The 14,361-nt window shown below is 46.4% G+C and overlaps 1 protein-coding gene across 1 annotated transcript in view; it reads right to left on the reverse strand.

Annotated features, from left to right (window-relative positions):
* Window positions 1-14,361, reverse strand: part of zswim6 (zinc finger, SWIM-type containing 6) — a 58,469-nt gene that overhangs the window by 15,796 nt on the left and 28,312 nt on the right. The window contains 7 exon segments of the mRNA XM_042060442.1: window positions 1,214-1,359; window positions 3,007-3,182; window positions 4,311-4,490; window positions 11,797-11,914; window positions 11,916-11,948; window positions 12,430-12,453; window positions 12,455-12,579. Coding sequence (XP_041916376.1) covers window positions 1,214-1,359; window positions 3,007-3,182; window positions 4,311-4,490; window positions 11,797-11,914; window positions 11,916-11,948; window positions 12,430-12,453; window positions 12,455-12,579 — 802 coding nt within the window.

The raw sequence follows: 14,361 nt of genomic DNA on the forward strand, positions 1-14,361 counted from the left end.
GTGCCATATCTGGGCCACATGTGAGTCACATGTAGACTAGCGCTGAGCCACATCAAGACTGCAGCAGGGCCAAAGCTAGGCCACATACGAGCCAGATAAGGGCCACGTCAGGGCCAGGTCTGCTCCTGCCCCCCGCTCCACTCCTGATTGCTCTATTCAACACCTGTGGCTTAGTTCGGTCTAGTCTTCACATTGCATTCATGTGCAGCGGTGGCCAACTCGCCTGCGCAGGCGCCTTATTTGAATGTGAATTATGCGTGGGCACCTCTCCCTTTACAGGTACTCATTAGCATTTAAATGCATCTGGCTGGACTATATAGGCCAAGAGAGGACATTTAGCTGCAGCGGAGAGTGGCTGCCGCTGCACAAAGGGTATTACTCACACTGGGGCCTGAGCCGAGATTCCACTAACTGCGTCCAAATCGAGGGTGTAGGTTAATTATGCAGACAGTTCCAGCACTCATAGATACCAGCGTAATGTTTTAGCACAAATGTTCGAATGGGGAGTAACTTAAAAAAAACGAGACTGACTAGAAATCAGTGCGCGTGTGTGTGTGTGTTTTAAATCACTGATTGTGTGTAGAAGGGGAGCTCTGCAGCTGCACTTTTACTTTTTGTTTCTCTTGTGGTTTTATATGGAGAAGGTCACACCGCACTTCTCAGGTTTTGTCACAGAATGGTGTGTGTGTGTGTGTGTGGGTGCTCGGTATGTGTGTCTGTGTGTGTGTGTCCAGGTGAGTGTGTATGTGGTCACAGTCTACACACCACAGCAGTGTGTTTGTGCAGCATTTTTAGTGCTGCACACTAAAGTGTGTGAGTGTGAAGTGGCAAGATTCAATTCAATTCAAAAACGTTATGATGGTGGGTTATACAGCTTGCATTTTTTTGTGTATATGTGTGTGGAAATTTGTGTGTGTGTGTGTGTGTGTGTTTGTGCATGTCTGTGTGTGTGTGTGTGTGTGTGTGTGTATGCATGCAGTTCTGTGTAGGTGTGTGTGTGAGTGTATGCGTATATGTGTGCGCGTGTGTATGCATGCATTTGTGTACGTGTGTGTGTGTGTGTGTGTGTATGCATGCAGTTCTGTGTAGGTGTGTGTGTGAGTGTATGCGTATATGTGTGCGCGTGTGTATGCATGCATTTGTGTACGTGTGTGTGTGTGTGTGTGTGTGTGTGTGTGTGTGTGTGTGTATCCGTGTGTTGCATTTTCACACCTTTTTTGTGGTTTCTGAAGAGCTCCAGCTGTTTCTGTTGTTGTCTCCGTAGCGTGTTGACAATGGCGATGGCCAGCCGCAGTGCCTCTCGAGGGTAGCCGTGGGAACGGAGAGCATCCACCCGTGCACACGCCGTCGGAACGTGCTCTACAGAACAGGGACAAACAAATGTGTTACAACACACACACTAAAATATACAAACCCAAATACAGACAAATTCCCCACCCCTACATGCACAAACAAATGTTACAATACACAAATATCTATTCACAAAATAAAATACACACACCCACTCCCAGCTCCTACACACACGCAAACTCGCAAGGAAACATGCACCCACAAACACACCAAATCAGCTGACGCCGTCTTGTGAAAGAACTTAGACATTGATAAAAACACACACACACACACACACACACACACACACACACACACACACACACACACACACACACACACACACATCGGGGGCAGGGAGAATAAGACTGAGAGATAAAGCAGCAGAGAGGACAGGCCCACAGACAGCAGGCTCAGACCAGGTGGACACCTCCAGATGGATCGCACTGGACAACTGCAGCCAGTTGAAGGTCATTAAATTGTGACACTAATTCGATTGGGTCAATTTACTCACTACTAGGTAAGTTCCGTTATGGTGGCTCAAGTTAATTTCTTGTACTTATGTACTTATAGAGCGGCAAAACATTACACATGTCTCATGATGCTTTACAGAGTGTTAGACAATCAGAGAAAAGTTAAGGTGTGCAACTGAAGTTATGGTGGTGCAACTGAAATTTAGAACAGCGCTAATTTGAAACTGGCTACTCAAAACGTTAGGATAAGATGAACTTTACACTCTACAAGCGTATGATCGAACCTTACTGGTGCAACTGGCTGCTGGACCAGACTCCAGCCCACAAGACATCCTTGGGTGACTCTTCCTTCCCAGTGGAGACTGAGAGGTCAGTCTGTAGACCCCCCACCATCATCTGGGCCCACATTACATAATTTAGACTATTACTAACGACCTTAGTAATAATAGAGACCTAAGTAATAGCCTTTTCTATGGACCCTTTCAACAATAAAAACAAAAACAATGCTTGAACGTTCTATTTGGGCCCCAATCTACTTCCTCTGCATTAAGATAACATATGGAATGTTAAAAAGGAAGTCTTGTGGGGCCAACTATGATGCTGATAATGGAACTCTCTTGAAAGGGTCTATTCTGGCTGAAGATGATGCTGGCTATGTGTGTATGGTGGGGAGTGCAGAATAGGCCAGTAGATAGACAGACGCAGAACAGACAGTGAAACAGACAGATAAACAATGCAGACAGTTATAGCAGATCCAGGCACAGACAGACGGATGGGTAGATGAAGACAGCAGGCAGAGGCACACAACCGACAGACACACAGACAAACACGGCAGGATAGACAGACGCACACAACAAACAAACACACACAGACAGCAGGACAGACAGACGAAATGCAGATTATGGATGGAACATCACACTGGATACACAATAAACACAACACAAGAGAGACAGACAGATGAGAAAATACAAGACAGACAAACAGACAGACAGTGCAGAGCAGTGAGACAGAGAAACAGACAGACAGACAGACACAGTGCAGAGCAATGATTGAGACAGACAGACAGACAGAAAGATAGATAGACAGACAGACAAACAGACAGACAGACACAGTGCAGAGCAGTGATAGAGACAGACAGACACAGTGCTTGGCAGTCCATGGAGAGCTGCTGTGGTGTCTCTCTCTCTCTCTCTCCTTCTCTCACCGTGCCACAGGGGCCAGCCGCGGGTGTCGAAGAGCGAGCTGTCAGTGTTGTCATGGTAACAGTAGTTGGTGTAGAGGTCCTCGCTGATGATGTGCTGCAGGTGGCTGTCCTGCCAGTGGAGGTCACACGCCTCGATCGCCCGCGTAAACAACCGTCCGGTGGGGGCCGACCGGGGTCTGGGGGGAGGGGAGAAGAAAAGAAAAGAGAGAGACCAGAGGGAAGAGAGAGAGAGAGAGAGAGAGAGAGAGAGAGAGAGAGAGAGAGAGTAGTAGGGAGACAGAAAGAAAGAGAATCCATTGTGAAAAAGAGGGAGAAGAAAGCATGTGTAAGAGAAAGCAGGGGAATGGAGAAAGGGAGATGGAGAAAAGGTGGGAGAAAGGGTGGAGAGAGAGTGAGAGAGAGAAAAAAGGTAGAGAAAGAGTGAGAGAGGGATGAAAGGAGGTGAGGGAGTAGAGGACAACAGGGACATGAATGGAGGAGGGAAGTCAGGAAGAGAGAGAATAGAGAGAGGAGAGGAGCAGAGAGATAGAAAGAGAGGAGGATGAGGGAAGAGAGGGGTGTAGAAGCATAAGGTCAGACATCAAGAGAATAGCACAGGGGCTGTCCTATGCTCAGTCTGTAAAAGCCTCTGGGTTCCTTAATCCTGCCCTATACACTGTGACTGAGAGACACACACACACACACACACACACACCACCTTACAAATGTAACTAATGGAGCTATGCCATGTTATGCCTATGCTATAATACTATGTATGCTATGCTATGCTATATGATTTACAGACATGTTTTAAATAAATCAACTAATATCAACATTGCTTATGGTCAATGTAGAGAGAATAGCAGGTGAACTTGAACCAGCAGAGCAACACAAAGCTAAGTGAGCAATGAAGTAGTGTTTACTTTCCATAGCAGCACATCCTAATGCCATACTGTTAGCTTAATGCCATAGTGTTAGCATAATGCCATACTGTTAGCATAATGCCATAATGTTAGCATAATGCCATAATGTTTAGCTCAATGCCATACCGTTAGCATAATGCCATAATGTTAGCTTAATGCCATACTGCTAGCTGCTTTACACAGAGGTGTCTGCGACATAAGGAAATGTAAATGCAACAGGACTGTGCTGTGCTACTGAGCCTATTCTTGAGCTCCCCTTCAGGGTACAGAACAGGTCATAAGAGGTCATAAGGTGTCATAAGAGGTCATAAGGAAATGGAAAAGTTGATTAAGAGATGCAACATCTCTCTTTTTTTTCCTCCCTTCCTTTTTCTTTTTCCTCTGGTGCCCACCGAAACTCACCTTGGTTCCCGTGGGCGCCCTGAGGCAAGGCGTTGGTTAAATTGGGCAGCTCGTTGCCGTGGTTACCGTCCTCCCAGGGACACACGTCCACGCTGTTCCACTTCTTGAGCTGCCGGAGCCAGCCGGCCTTCTGCTCCGCCTTACAGTGGGGGTTCAGCACGATGCACATCCACAACGCACCTGTTCAATTATACATGTACTTTATTACAGTGCAATGCAAAGAAAACAACTACACAACATTATATCAATCAATACCCATAAAATACATGGAGAGGGAGAGAGAGAGAGAGAGAGAGAGAGAGAGAGAGAGAGAGAGAGAGAGAGAAAGAAAGAGAGAGAGAGAGAGAAAGCGAGAGGGAGAGAGAGAAAGAAAGAAAGAAAGAAAGATACTGTATATGCTTTGGCAACATTTTCTTTTTGAAGGGTCATGTCAATAAAGCTTTTTGAATTGAATTGAATTGAATTGAATTGATGTCTCTATAGCCACTGCTTTCTAATCTTCTGTCAGTGGGTGTCAGTCTTCCCAATTGCTGGGGTAAAGGACAGGGCTCTGGGTTAGGGATCAGGGTCAGATCGGGTAATAGGTATACAAATAACAATGATGCACAGAACATTAAACAGGAGCAGATGCTGATCTGGATCCAGAGGATGATGTAGGGGGGTATATGGGGTAATATGGTGGTGACCCTCTATCTGGCATGAAAATCGGAGTTAAATGGGAGCAGCAGTCCTATAGTAATGCGAGGACACACACACACACACACACACACACACACACGCACACACACACACACACACACACAATTACAATAATGTAATAAAGAGGAAATCTCCTAATGCAGAGCTCCGTGGTTAATATGTGGTTTGATGTCTAACTTTGTCTTGACTGGTTTTGGGCATGGGACTAATCTTGGGTTTCCTGATTGAGACACACAGGCACCCTGGCCCCTACAGCATCCTACGGAGGCCTCACAGCAAGCGCCGAGGACACTTTAGTAAACAGATTAATTAGAGAGACAGAAAGCGAGCAGGTCAGATGACTCCCTGAAGAACCCTGTCTACCTTCACAACTCAATAAGGCCCTTCATATCCATGCTTTTAAATAAGGGACTTCATATGCTTTATGTAAGGGCCTTCGTACATGCTTAAATAATGGCTTTTGTATACATTCTTTGGGGCTTCACATATAGGCTTTAGATAAGGGGCTTCCAATATGTTTTGAATAAGAAGCTTTATACAGATGCATTAATAGAAGTGGGTTCATACGAAGCAACGAAGAGGAATTTGTAGGAAAACGAAGAGCTTGTAGGAAATTGTTCAATTGTGCATTCTGTTTATGAAAGGTGCTATACAAATAAAGCTTATTATTATTATTATTATTATTATTATTATTATTATTATTATTAATATTATTATTATATCCTTTGGATAAGGGGATTTTTAGTAAGTGAATACACACAGAAAGCACAATGTAGAAGTCTTAAAAATCCCAGTGCATTCCTAACTAACAGGGGAGGGCCATGTTGCTTCTGCGAGATGAAAGTAAGTGTTTCTTTTGTCAGCCGACTAAATCAGTCCACAAGCTGAACAGGGGCCAATGCAGTACAGCTCTTAATTAAGGACCCAGCGGTGTGTGAGAAACTGCTACATCATTTTAATGAACTGGCAAAACACCAAGTTTAATTTACCAAATGCATACAGTCAAATAAATTCACATAATATATTTGTTTGAGGTCAAATTCAGAGATTATCAAAGAACCAGCTGGAAGTCTGGTATTGACCAGAAGCAAAGAACAAAGATATAGATCACATTTATTTGTGTGTGTGTATGCGTGTGTGTGTGTGTGTATGCGTGTGTGTGTGTGGGTGTGTGTGTGTGTGTGTGTGTGTGTGTGTGTGTGTGTGTGTGTGTGTGTGTGTATTAGTAGGATATTCAATATACCCTAACATAGTGTGTGCTTGCAGGCTGTTGTGTGTGCTTGCAGGCTGGTGTGTGTGTGTGGTGTGTGTGCTTGTGTGGGATTGCAGGCTGTTGTATGGTGGCTTTATGTCCCTCTCCGTCTTTGTTTGTGTGTGCTTGTGTTTCAAAAGACATCATGCTGTTGTGGGGTCTTTGTGTGTGTGTGTGAGTTTGGGAAGACATCATGCTATGCTGTTGTGGTGTCTTTGTGTGTACACACATACATACACACTCTCTCTCACACACACACACACGTGTCCCTGTTTGTGTACACTGGATGTTTGTGGCTTCTCAGGCTTATTTAATCGCCTCAGTGCTCTGACTGTATGAGAGCACACCGAGATTACGAACAACACCCACCCACCCAGCACGGAGAGAGAGAGAGAGGGAGGGAGAGAGAGAGAGAGAGAGAGAGAGAGAGAGAGAGAGAGAGAGAGAGAGAGAGAGGGAGAGAGAGCAGGAGAAAGAGAGAGGGGGGGCAGGAGAAAGAGAGAGGGGAGAGGGTGGGAGAAAGAAGGAGGGAGAGAGCAGGAGAAAGAGAGGGGGGGGGTGCAGAGAGAGAAACAGTTATATGTTAAATGTAAAATGTAAATGGAAAAGGGGATAGAGAGGGATAGAGAGAAGAGAGAGAACAGAAAGAGCAGGAGGGAAAGAAAAAAAAATCACATGGTAAAAACTAGAATGACAAGCAGAAAAAAAGCAGCAGAGCAAAAGAAGAGAGAGAGAGAGACAGAGGGAGCCAGAGAGAAAGAGAAAATGAGACAGAGAGAAAGAACAAGAGCGTAAAGAGGAGTGGAGTGTGATGAGGGGAGGCAGAGGAAGCATGGCAGAAGAAAGGATGAGGGAAGAAGAGGGGGGAGGGGAGGAGAGAGAGGAGAGGGAGAGAGCCGCGTTAGCCTCCGCGCCTTTGTTTGGGCATCAAGGACAGCAGACAGGAGAGAAGAGGAGCAGAGGGGAGACAGAGAGAAGAGAAGAGGAGAGGGGGAGGAGAGGAGAAAGGAGAGAAGGATCAGCACAGACTAGGATGAAAGGAGAGTAGCATTTAAGAGGAAAAGGGAAGAGCGGGAATGGATGTATTAGCCAGGATGCTATTCTACATGGGGCACAGCAGCACAATGAGCTGCTACACACTGCCAACACAGGAACAGCACCGTGTACACACACACACACACACACACACACTCTACAACACTCGCCATCTCGACACAGCACCAAACAATACACTGGTATTCACACACACACACACACACACACACACACACACACACACACACACACACACACACACACACACACACACACACACACACACACACACACAATAATGAAAGTGCATGCAGAAATCCCTAAACAAAGGGAGAAGACGGACAGCTGCAAAAATAAACATGGCTTAATCTAACAACAAACACAGTTTTTTATTCTGACATGCCAGCATCACTTTACACACACACACACACACACACACACACACCTGAGCATCCCTACCCCCACATGCGTGTGTAACGCCTCATCACCCCCTCCATCCCGCCATCCTCCCTGCTCAGCATGAGCTGACAGCCTGACAGACGGGAACCACATCTCCGGCGTGCGTCCATCACGATCACATGACTCAAACCGGCCAATCAGGGCAGAGAGAGGGGGCTGGGCTGGGCGGGTTAGGGAGGAGGGAAGAGCTCATCTGCCATGTTAATAAACCTCATGCACACTCTCTCACACACACACACACACACACACAGGACCCAGTCAGTGGAGCGTCAGCACAGACGCGAGAGGTGGGCTCCGTCTCCAACACAACACTGCGCCGGTGGTGGGGCGGACTCTGTGTCTGGCCTATTTCACCAGCTCCTCCACCGACGCACGGCCATGAGATGAGAGAAGGTTTGCCGTTTGTCGGGAAAAGCCCACCCCCTGCCTACTCGCACCGACCAACCAGGGAGCTAGCCAGCTGACAGTCTGCCCGCAACATTAATTAAAACAATATTGGGGGATGCAGAATGAATTAAACCACACAAGCAGACACATGCTCTCATTCTCTCGCTCTCTCTCTCTCTCTCTCAACTTTCACACACACAGACACACACACACACACACACACACACTCCTTCTCTCTCGCTCTCTCTCTCTCCCCACAAACACAAATAAAAGCAGACACGTGCACATTCTCATTTACCCTAACACACACACACACAAACAAATAAATAAATAAATAAATAAATAAATAAATAAATACACATCTAGCACACACACACAAATAAATAAATGTACACGTACACACAAATGAACACAGAGCCCCCCCCTCCCCTCCATTTCTCTGCCTCATCTCTCCCTTGCTCTCTCTTCATGGTTCTAATTTAAACCTTCATCCTTCATCTCCTCCTCGCTGGGTGATGTGACCAGCAGAGTCAACCGCCAAGGCCCCACAAAGCTCCTGCTTCCCACAATGCATCAGCAGCAGATCTAGACCAGCCAAGCCCTCCACAACTAACCACCAATACATGAAGGCTCATAAAGGCAGGAGCTGAGGCTAATAGGATAATTTCACCCAAATCAACTAAATGGCCTTTAGGTTTCTGCATCAAAACACAGGAGGAAGAAGCTGCAACCTCACAGAGCTGTTACTCTAGATGCTAGATCTCAAGAAAAATTGACAATGCAAATCAGCAAAACGCCTATGATGACATAATTCTCTCACTAACCCACACAGGCACACATTCAGTCAAAATTGTCTTGCGCAATTTCCACAGACTGACTTGGCATCCAATCACCTTGCTCTACCAGAATTGCAATCAGCCGCAACCACCTCACCGCGCCAACACAATTCCAGCACATCACAAAAGAGTCCAGCCTGATGCAAAACACTCCAATCTTCATTAAACAAAGAAAGAGAGAGAGGAGATAGAAGGCATGAGAGGAGGGGTGAAAATTAAGTGTGTGTGTGTGTGTGTGAGAATGTGAGAGAAAGAGAGAGTGAGAGGGGGGGGGGCAACAAAGACAAAGAGAGATAGATGTAGAGAGAGAAAGACAAAGCGAGAGAGAAAGAGAGAGAGAGAGAGAGAGAGAGAGAGAGAGAGAGAGAGAGAGAGAGAGAGAGAGAGAGAGAGAGAGAGAGAGAGAGAGAGAGAGAGAGAGAGAGAGAAATAGAGAAAGAGAGATAGAGGGAAAGATAGAGAGAGATGGGCAGCATTAATCTCTCCCCCTGGCTCGTCAGCAGGGCTGCCCAGTGCTTGGCCAGCGTGTCTCTGCTGAGCCCACCTGACCGTGGGTGTCAGATTAAGTGTCCGGGATTTAATGAAACAGTCTTAGCATTATCGGACCTGTCAGTTCAGTGTGTGTGTATGTGATTGTGTGTGTGTGAGTGTGAGTGTGTGTATGTGTGAGTGGGGGGTGGTCTTTATAACGAAGGCCTACAATTACGGAGGGGCTTGGAGGAGCTGACAAGCCTAATGATTCATCTTCTAGATAGAGAGCAGGAGAGACAGAAAGAGAGAGAGAGAGAGAGAGAGAGAGAGAGAGAGATGGAGCAGGAGGGAGGGAGAGGTAGAAAGAGAGAGAGAATGACAAAAAGACAGAAAGGATGTTTTCAACCCCCGCACTTCTCGTCTATGTTTTTAATGAAGTCAGGGCTCTCTTGTCTACTACCTGTGTGTGTGTGTGTGTGTGTGGTGTGTGTGTGTGTGTGTGTGTGTGTGTGTGTGTGTGTGTGTGTGTGTGTGTGTGTGTGTGTAGATGAAACAGAGACGTAAAAATGGAGTGAAAGAAAGAAAGAAAGAAAGAAAGAAAGAAAGAAAGAGAAACAAGAGAGAATGTGAGCTCTCCCCAGGTAAGAACATGACTACCTGAGAGGGGCCATACTGGAGCAGCTTGCCCTGCGCTCACGAACATGTTGGGGCCTGAAACACAAACAAACCCAGCGTGGCCCCACACTCAGGTTACCCTTGCATGTGGATGCCAGTCCTAGGAGTCTGGACACACACACACACACACTCTCTTTCCTCAAACTCCAACATGCCTCCTCTGCCAACCACTCTTGGCCGTACGAATGCAAGTTGAGCCTCATGGTGGCACTCAACCAGGTTAGCCACACACACACACACACACACACACACACACACCTCATCTGATACTGTCGGAGTCCAACATCCCTGCCCTCCTCTTATCCGCCTGTACCCTGGCACCCTCTCTCCCCAAGCCTCCTCAGATTCGAAGCCGAACGGCAGCCACCCCCCCCCCCCCCCCCCCTTCTGAGCACGGCCTGTCGAGGACACTCTAATGAACAGATCGCTTGGGCGCCAGGCTCGCTCTCGTTCTCGCTCAGGGAGACCCTCAGAGTCGTGTGTTTGCCATGCCCACCCGTTGTCCAGTGCCAGGGCCAATCGGACGAACCATCAGAGGCTCTCTGAGAGCGTTGGCAGTCGGCAGGCAGCGGGCGAGCCAGTCACAATTAAAGCCATTATGCATCGTCCGTACAAATTCGCCAATTTTCGTTCCGCTCGCTGGCGCGGATAGGTGCGGACGAAAAAAACCCACTTGACCCAAGTCAAGTGGGTTTTTAGTGACACATTTTCTCTGTGAAAAATAAACTAAGAGAAAAAAAAATCCTCTCAGTCTGTACTATGTAACGGAGTTGGCGTTTTTTTTTTTGTACGTTATCACGTTATCTTAATGGTGGCTTCAAAGCAGCGGCCTCTTTTCTGAGCACAGCTGCAGAGACTGAGGTAACCTTGCTTCACTGCGAGCCCTGGAGTCCCTCGATGGAACAGAGTATGCAATATTGATCAGCACCAAATGTTGTGAATGTGCAATCTGGAAACAGCCGTGTATCCTAAATGGATGTCCTTGGAGGAACGGGTGATTTCAACACACACACCCGGAGCTAAGGAGTTACAGCCTAAGCTGAAAACATGCAAAACACACACACACACACACACACACACACTGAGCTAAGCGTTACAGCCTAAGCTGAAAACATGGGGTGAAAACTCACCCCACGCAAACATGCAAAACAAACAAACACACACACACACACACACACAAACACACAAACACACACTATTTAGATACAGACACCATGTAGGCCCTAACACACTGGCTTTGTCCCACAGTTAGTGACCAATCTAGTGTAATGTGTGCATGCTTGGAGGTGAAGACGCACTGTCAGGATGATCAACAAGCGGTAGGGAAACAGGCGCGCAAGGAGAACTCGGAAGTTACAATGCACATAATGAAGGTGCATTTGTGTGTGTGTGTGTGTGTGTGTGTGTGTGTGTGTGTGTGTGTGTGTGTGTGTGTGTGTGTGTGTGTGTGTTGTGGTGTCTCTCCAAGCATGTCCTTGAGTTACCATAGTTGTAAGGTGCAGGATATGTGTGCATGTGTGTGTGTGACGTGTTTTGCTGAGCTCTTCCCAGAGCTGGCGGGTACTTGTGAGTGAGTGAGTGTGTGTGTATGTGTGCAGTCTCAACGAGCTCGTGCTAGACCTGGCGGTACATTTGTCTGTGTCTGTGTGTGTGTGTGTGTGTGTGGTCTCACCGAGCTCGTCCCACAGCTGGCGGTACTTGTCGGTCATGCTGGTGCCCTGTTGCCTCCAGAGAGCCAGTCGTGGGTCGGCCATGAACTGCTCCGTGATGAGCGTGAGCATCCGCGCCCCCGTTAGAGTCACGCATCTTCAACATCTCACGCACCTGACACAGAAAACACACACACACACACACACACACACACACACACACACACACACACACACACACACACACACACACACACACACACACACGTAAACATGTATAGTACATACAAATAAATATTTACAAAAATGACCGTTTACTGCCCCAATTAAATAAATAAATAAAATACATAAATAAATAGATAATACACACACAGACATGGGCACGCATACACACAACCATACTGTACACATACACACCTGGTGCTGACACACACACACAGTTCTACATTTACTCTTTGTATCACAGTACTACATATGCAATACATCATTTACAACACAACCTACACAACATTAATCTCCAACATGTTAAATGGGGCAAAAACAGGGCCAGTAAAGCGGCCATCGAGGCCGCTTCATCACAGCTGGGGCCGGGGGAGGAGTCCCTTCCCTTCCCTTCCTTGTACTGGGTTAGGCTGTGCTGTGCTGTGCTGTGCTACCTTGGAGAAGAGCAGGTTGAGCTGTTTGCCCCGAGCCGTGGTAGCCGCCCTGGGACAGGAAGAGCTTGACCTGCTCCTGGACCTGCTCCTCGTCCAGGTGCCAGCAGTTCTCGTCGTCCACGCTGGCCCCCGCTGTGGGGTCTGGGGCGCCTGGGGAAGCACGGAGCACACACACACACGTCAGCATGTAAAACTCTATACACACATCCACACACACACACACACACACACACACACACACACACACACACACAGGTCAGCATGTAAAACTCTATACACACATCCACACACACACACACACGTCAGCATGTAAAATTCTACACACATCCACAGACACACACATACGCACGTCAACATGTAAAACTCTATACACACATCCACAGACACACACACACACACGTCAGCATGTAAAACTCTATACACACATCCACAGACACACGCATACACACGTCAGCATGTAAACCTCTATACAGACATCCACAAACACACACACACACACGTCAGCATGTAAAACTCTATACATACATCCACAGACACACACGTCAGCATGTAAAACTCTATACACACATCCACAAACACACACATACACACGTCAGCATGTAAATACACACATCCTCGTCAGCATGTAAATACACACATCAGCATGTAAAACTCTATACAGACATCCACAGACACACACACGTCAGCATGTAAAACTCTACACAAACATTCCACAGACACACACATACACACTTCATTATGTAAAACTCTATACACACATCCACAGACACACACATACATTCATACATACATACAGTACATGTAGACGTAGACACACATACACACACAAACAAACACACGTCAGCATGTAAAACTCTAGCATGTAAAACTCTATACACACATCCACAGACGTCAGCATGTAAAATTCTATACACACATCCAGACACACACATACATACATACATACAGTACATGTAGACACACACACTCAGACACACTAGGGTACACATCATACACATATTTAACACAACACAACTTGGCAAAAATCTCTGCACACCCACAACAAAGACAACAAACGTGTATCCGCAAACCTTAGAATCCCTCTTTCATAGAACCCCTCTTTCTTAGAGCCCCTCTTTCTTAGAGCCCCTCTTTCTTAGAGCCCCTCTTTCTTAGAGCCCCTCTTTCTTAGAACCCCTCTTTCTTAGAACCCCTCTTTCTTAGAACCCCTCTTTCCCGGTCACCAATCCATTTCACACAAAGGTGCATCAGTATCAAAAAACACTACATAGATTTACACAATTTTGGATACAACCATGCACACACATATCCCTTACCAGAAGTGTACATTTAAGGAATTTATAAACAGATACATTTAATTCATATGTGAGCAAATTACTGCCCTACCTGTAAATAAACAAATCAAATAAACAATAGAAATTAATCATCAAAAACCATGCTTCATGCCAATTCCTGTTTGTGAGAATCGCCAGTTTACTCCAGATCATAACCAGAAAACAATAGAAAACAAAACAAAAACACAGCTGCTAATATTCAATGTGAGATTTACTTCGGAGATTTGTTTGCATTACAGCATTCTTTATTACAAGGAACAAAGCCCAAATCACAAACTAATGGCGATCAGTAAGCCGATTACTGCTCATTATCAAGAAGCTTCCTGAAATCCGATCAAACAAGCCCTTTTCCCTTCCTCTCACGACACGTTTTTCTGCCGCTGTTTGTGCCAGAACTGGAGCACTGGCTTCAGCGAGACCCCACATGAACCCTCTCCTCAAACACACTCTCTTGAATGGTATCTCTCACACACAAACACACACAATCAAAAGAGGTCCCATGCATACACACACACACACACACACACACACACACACACACACACACACACAATCAAAAGTGGTCCCATGCATACACACACACAATCATGTTCACTCA

The sequence above is a fragment of the Alosa sapidissima genome, chromosome 13 (assembly GCF_018492685.1).
Source record: "Alosa sapidissima isolate fAloSap1 chromosome 13, fAloSap1.pri, whole genome shotgun sequence".
Lineage (NCBI taxonomy): Eukaryota > Metazoa > Chordata > Actinopteri > Clupeiformes > Clupeidae > Alosa > Alosa sapidissima.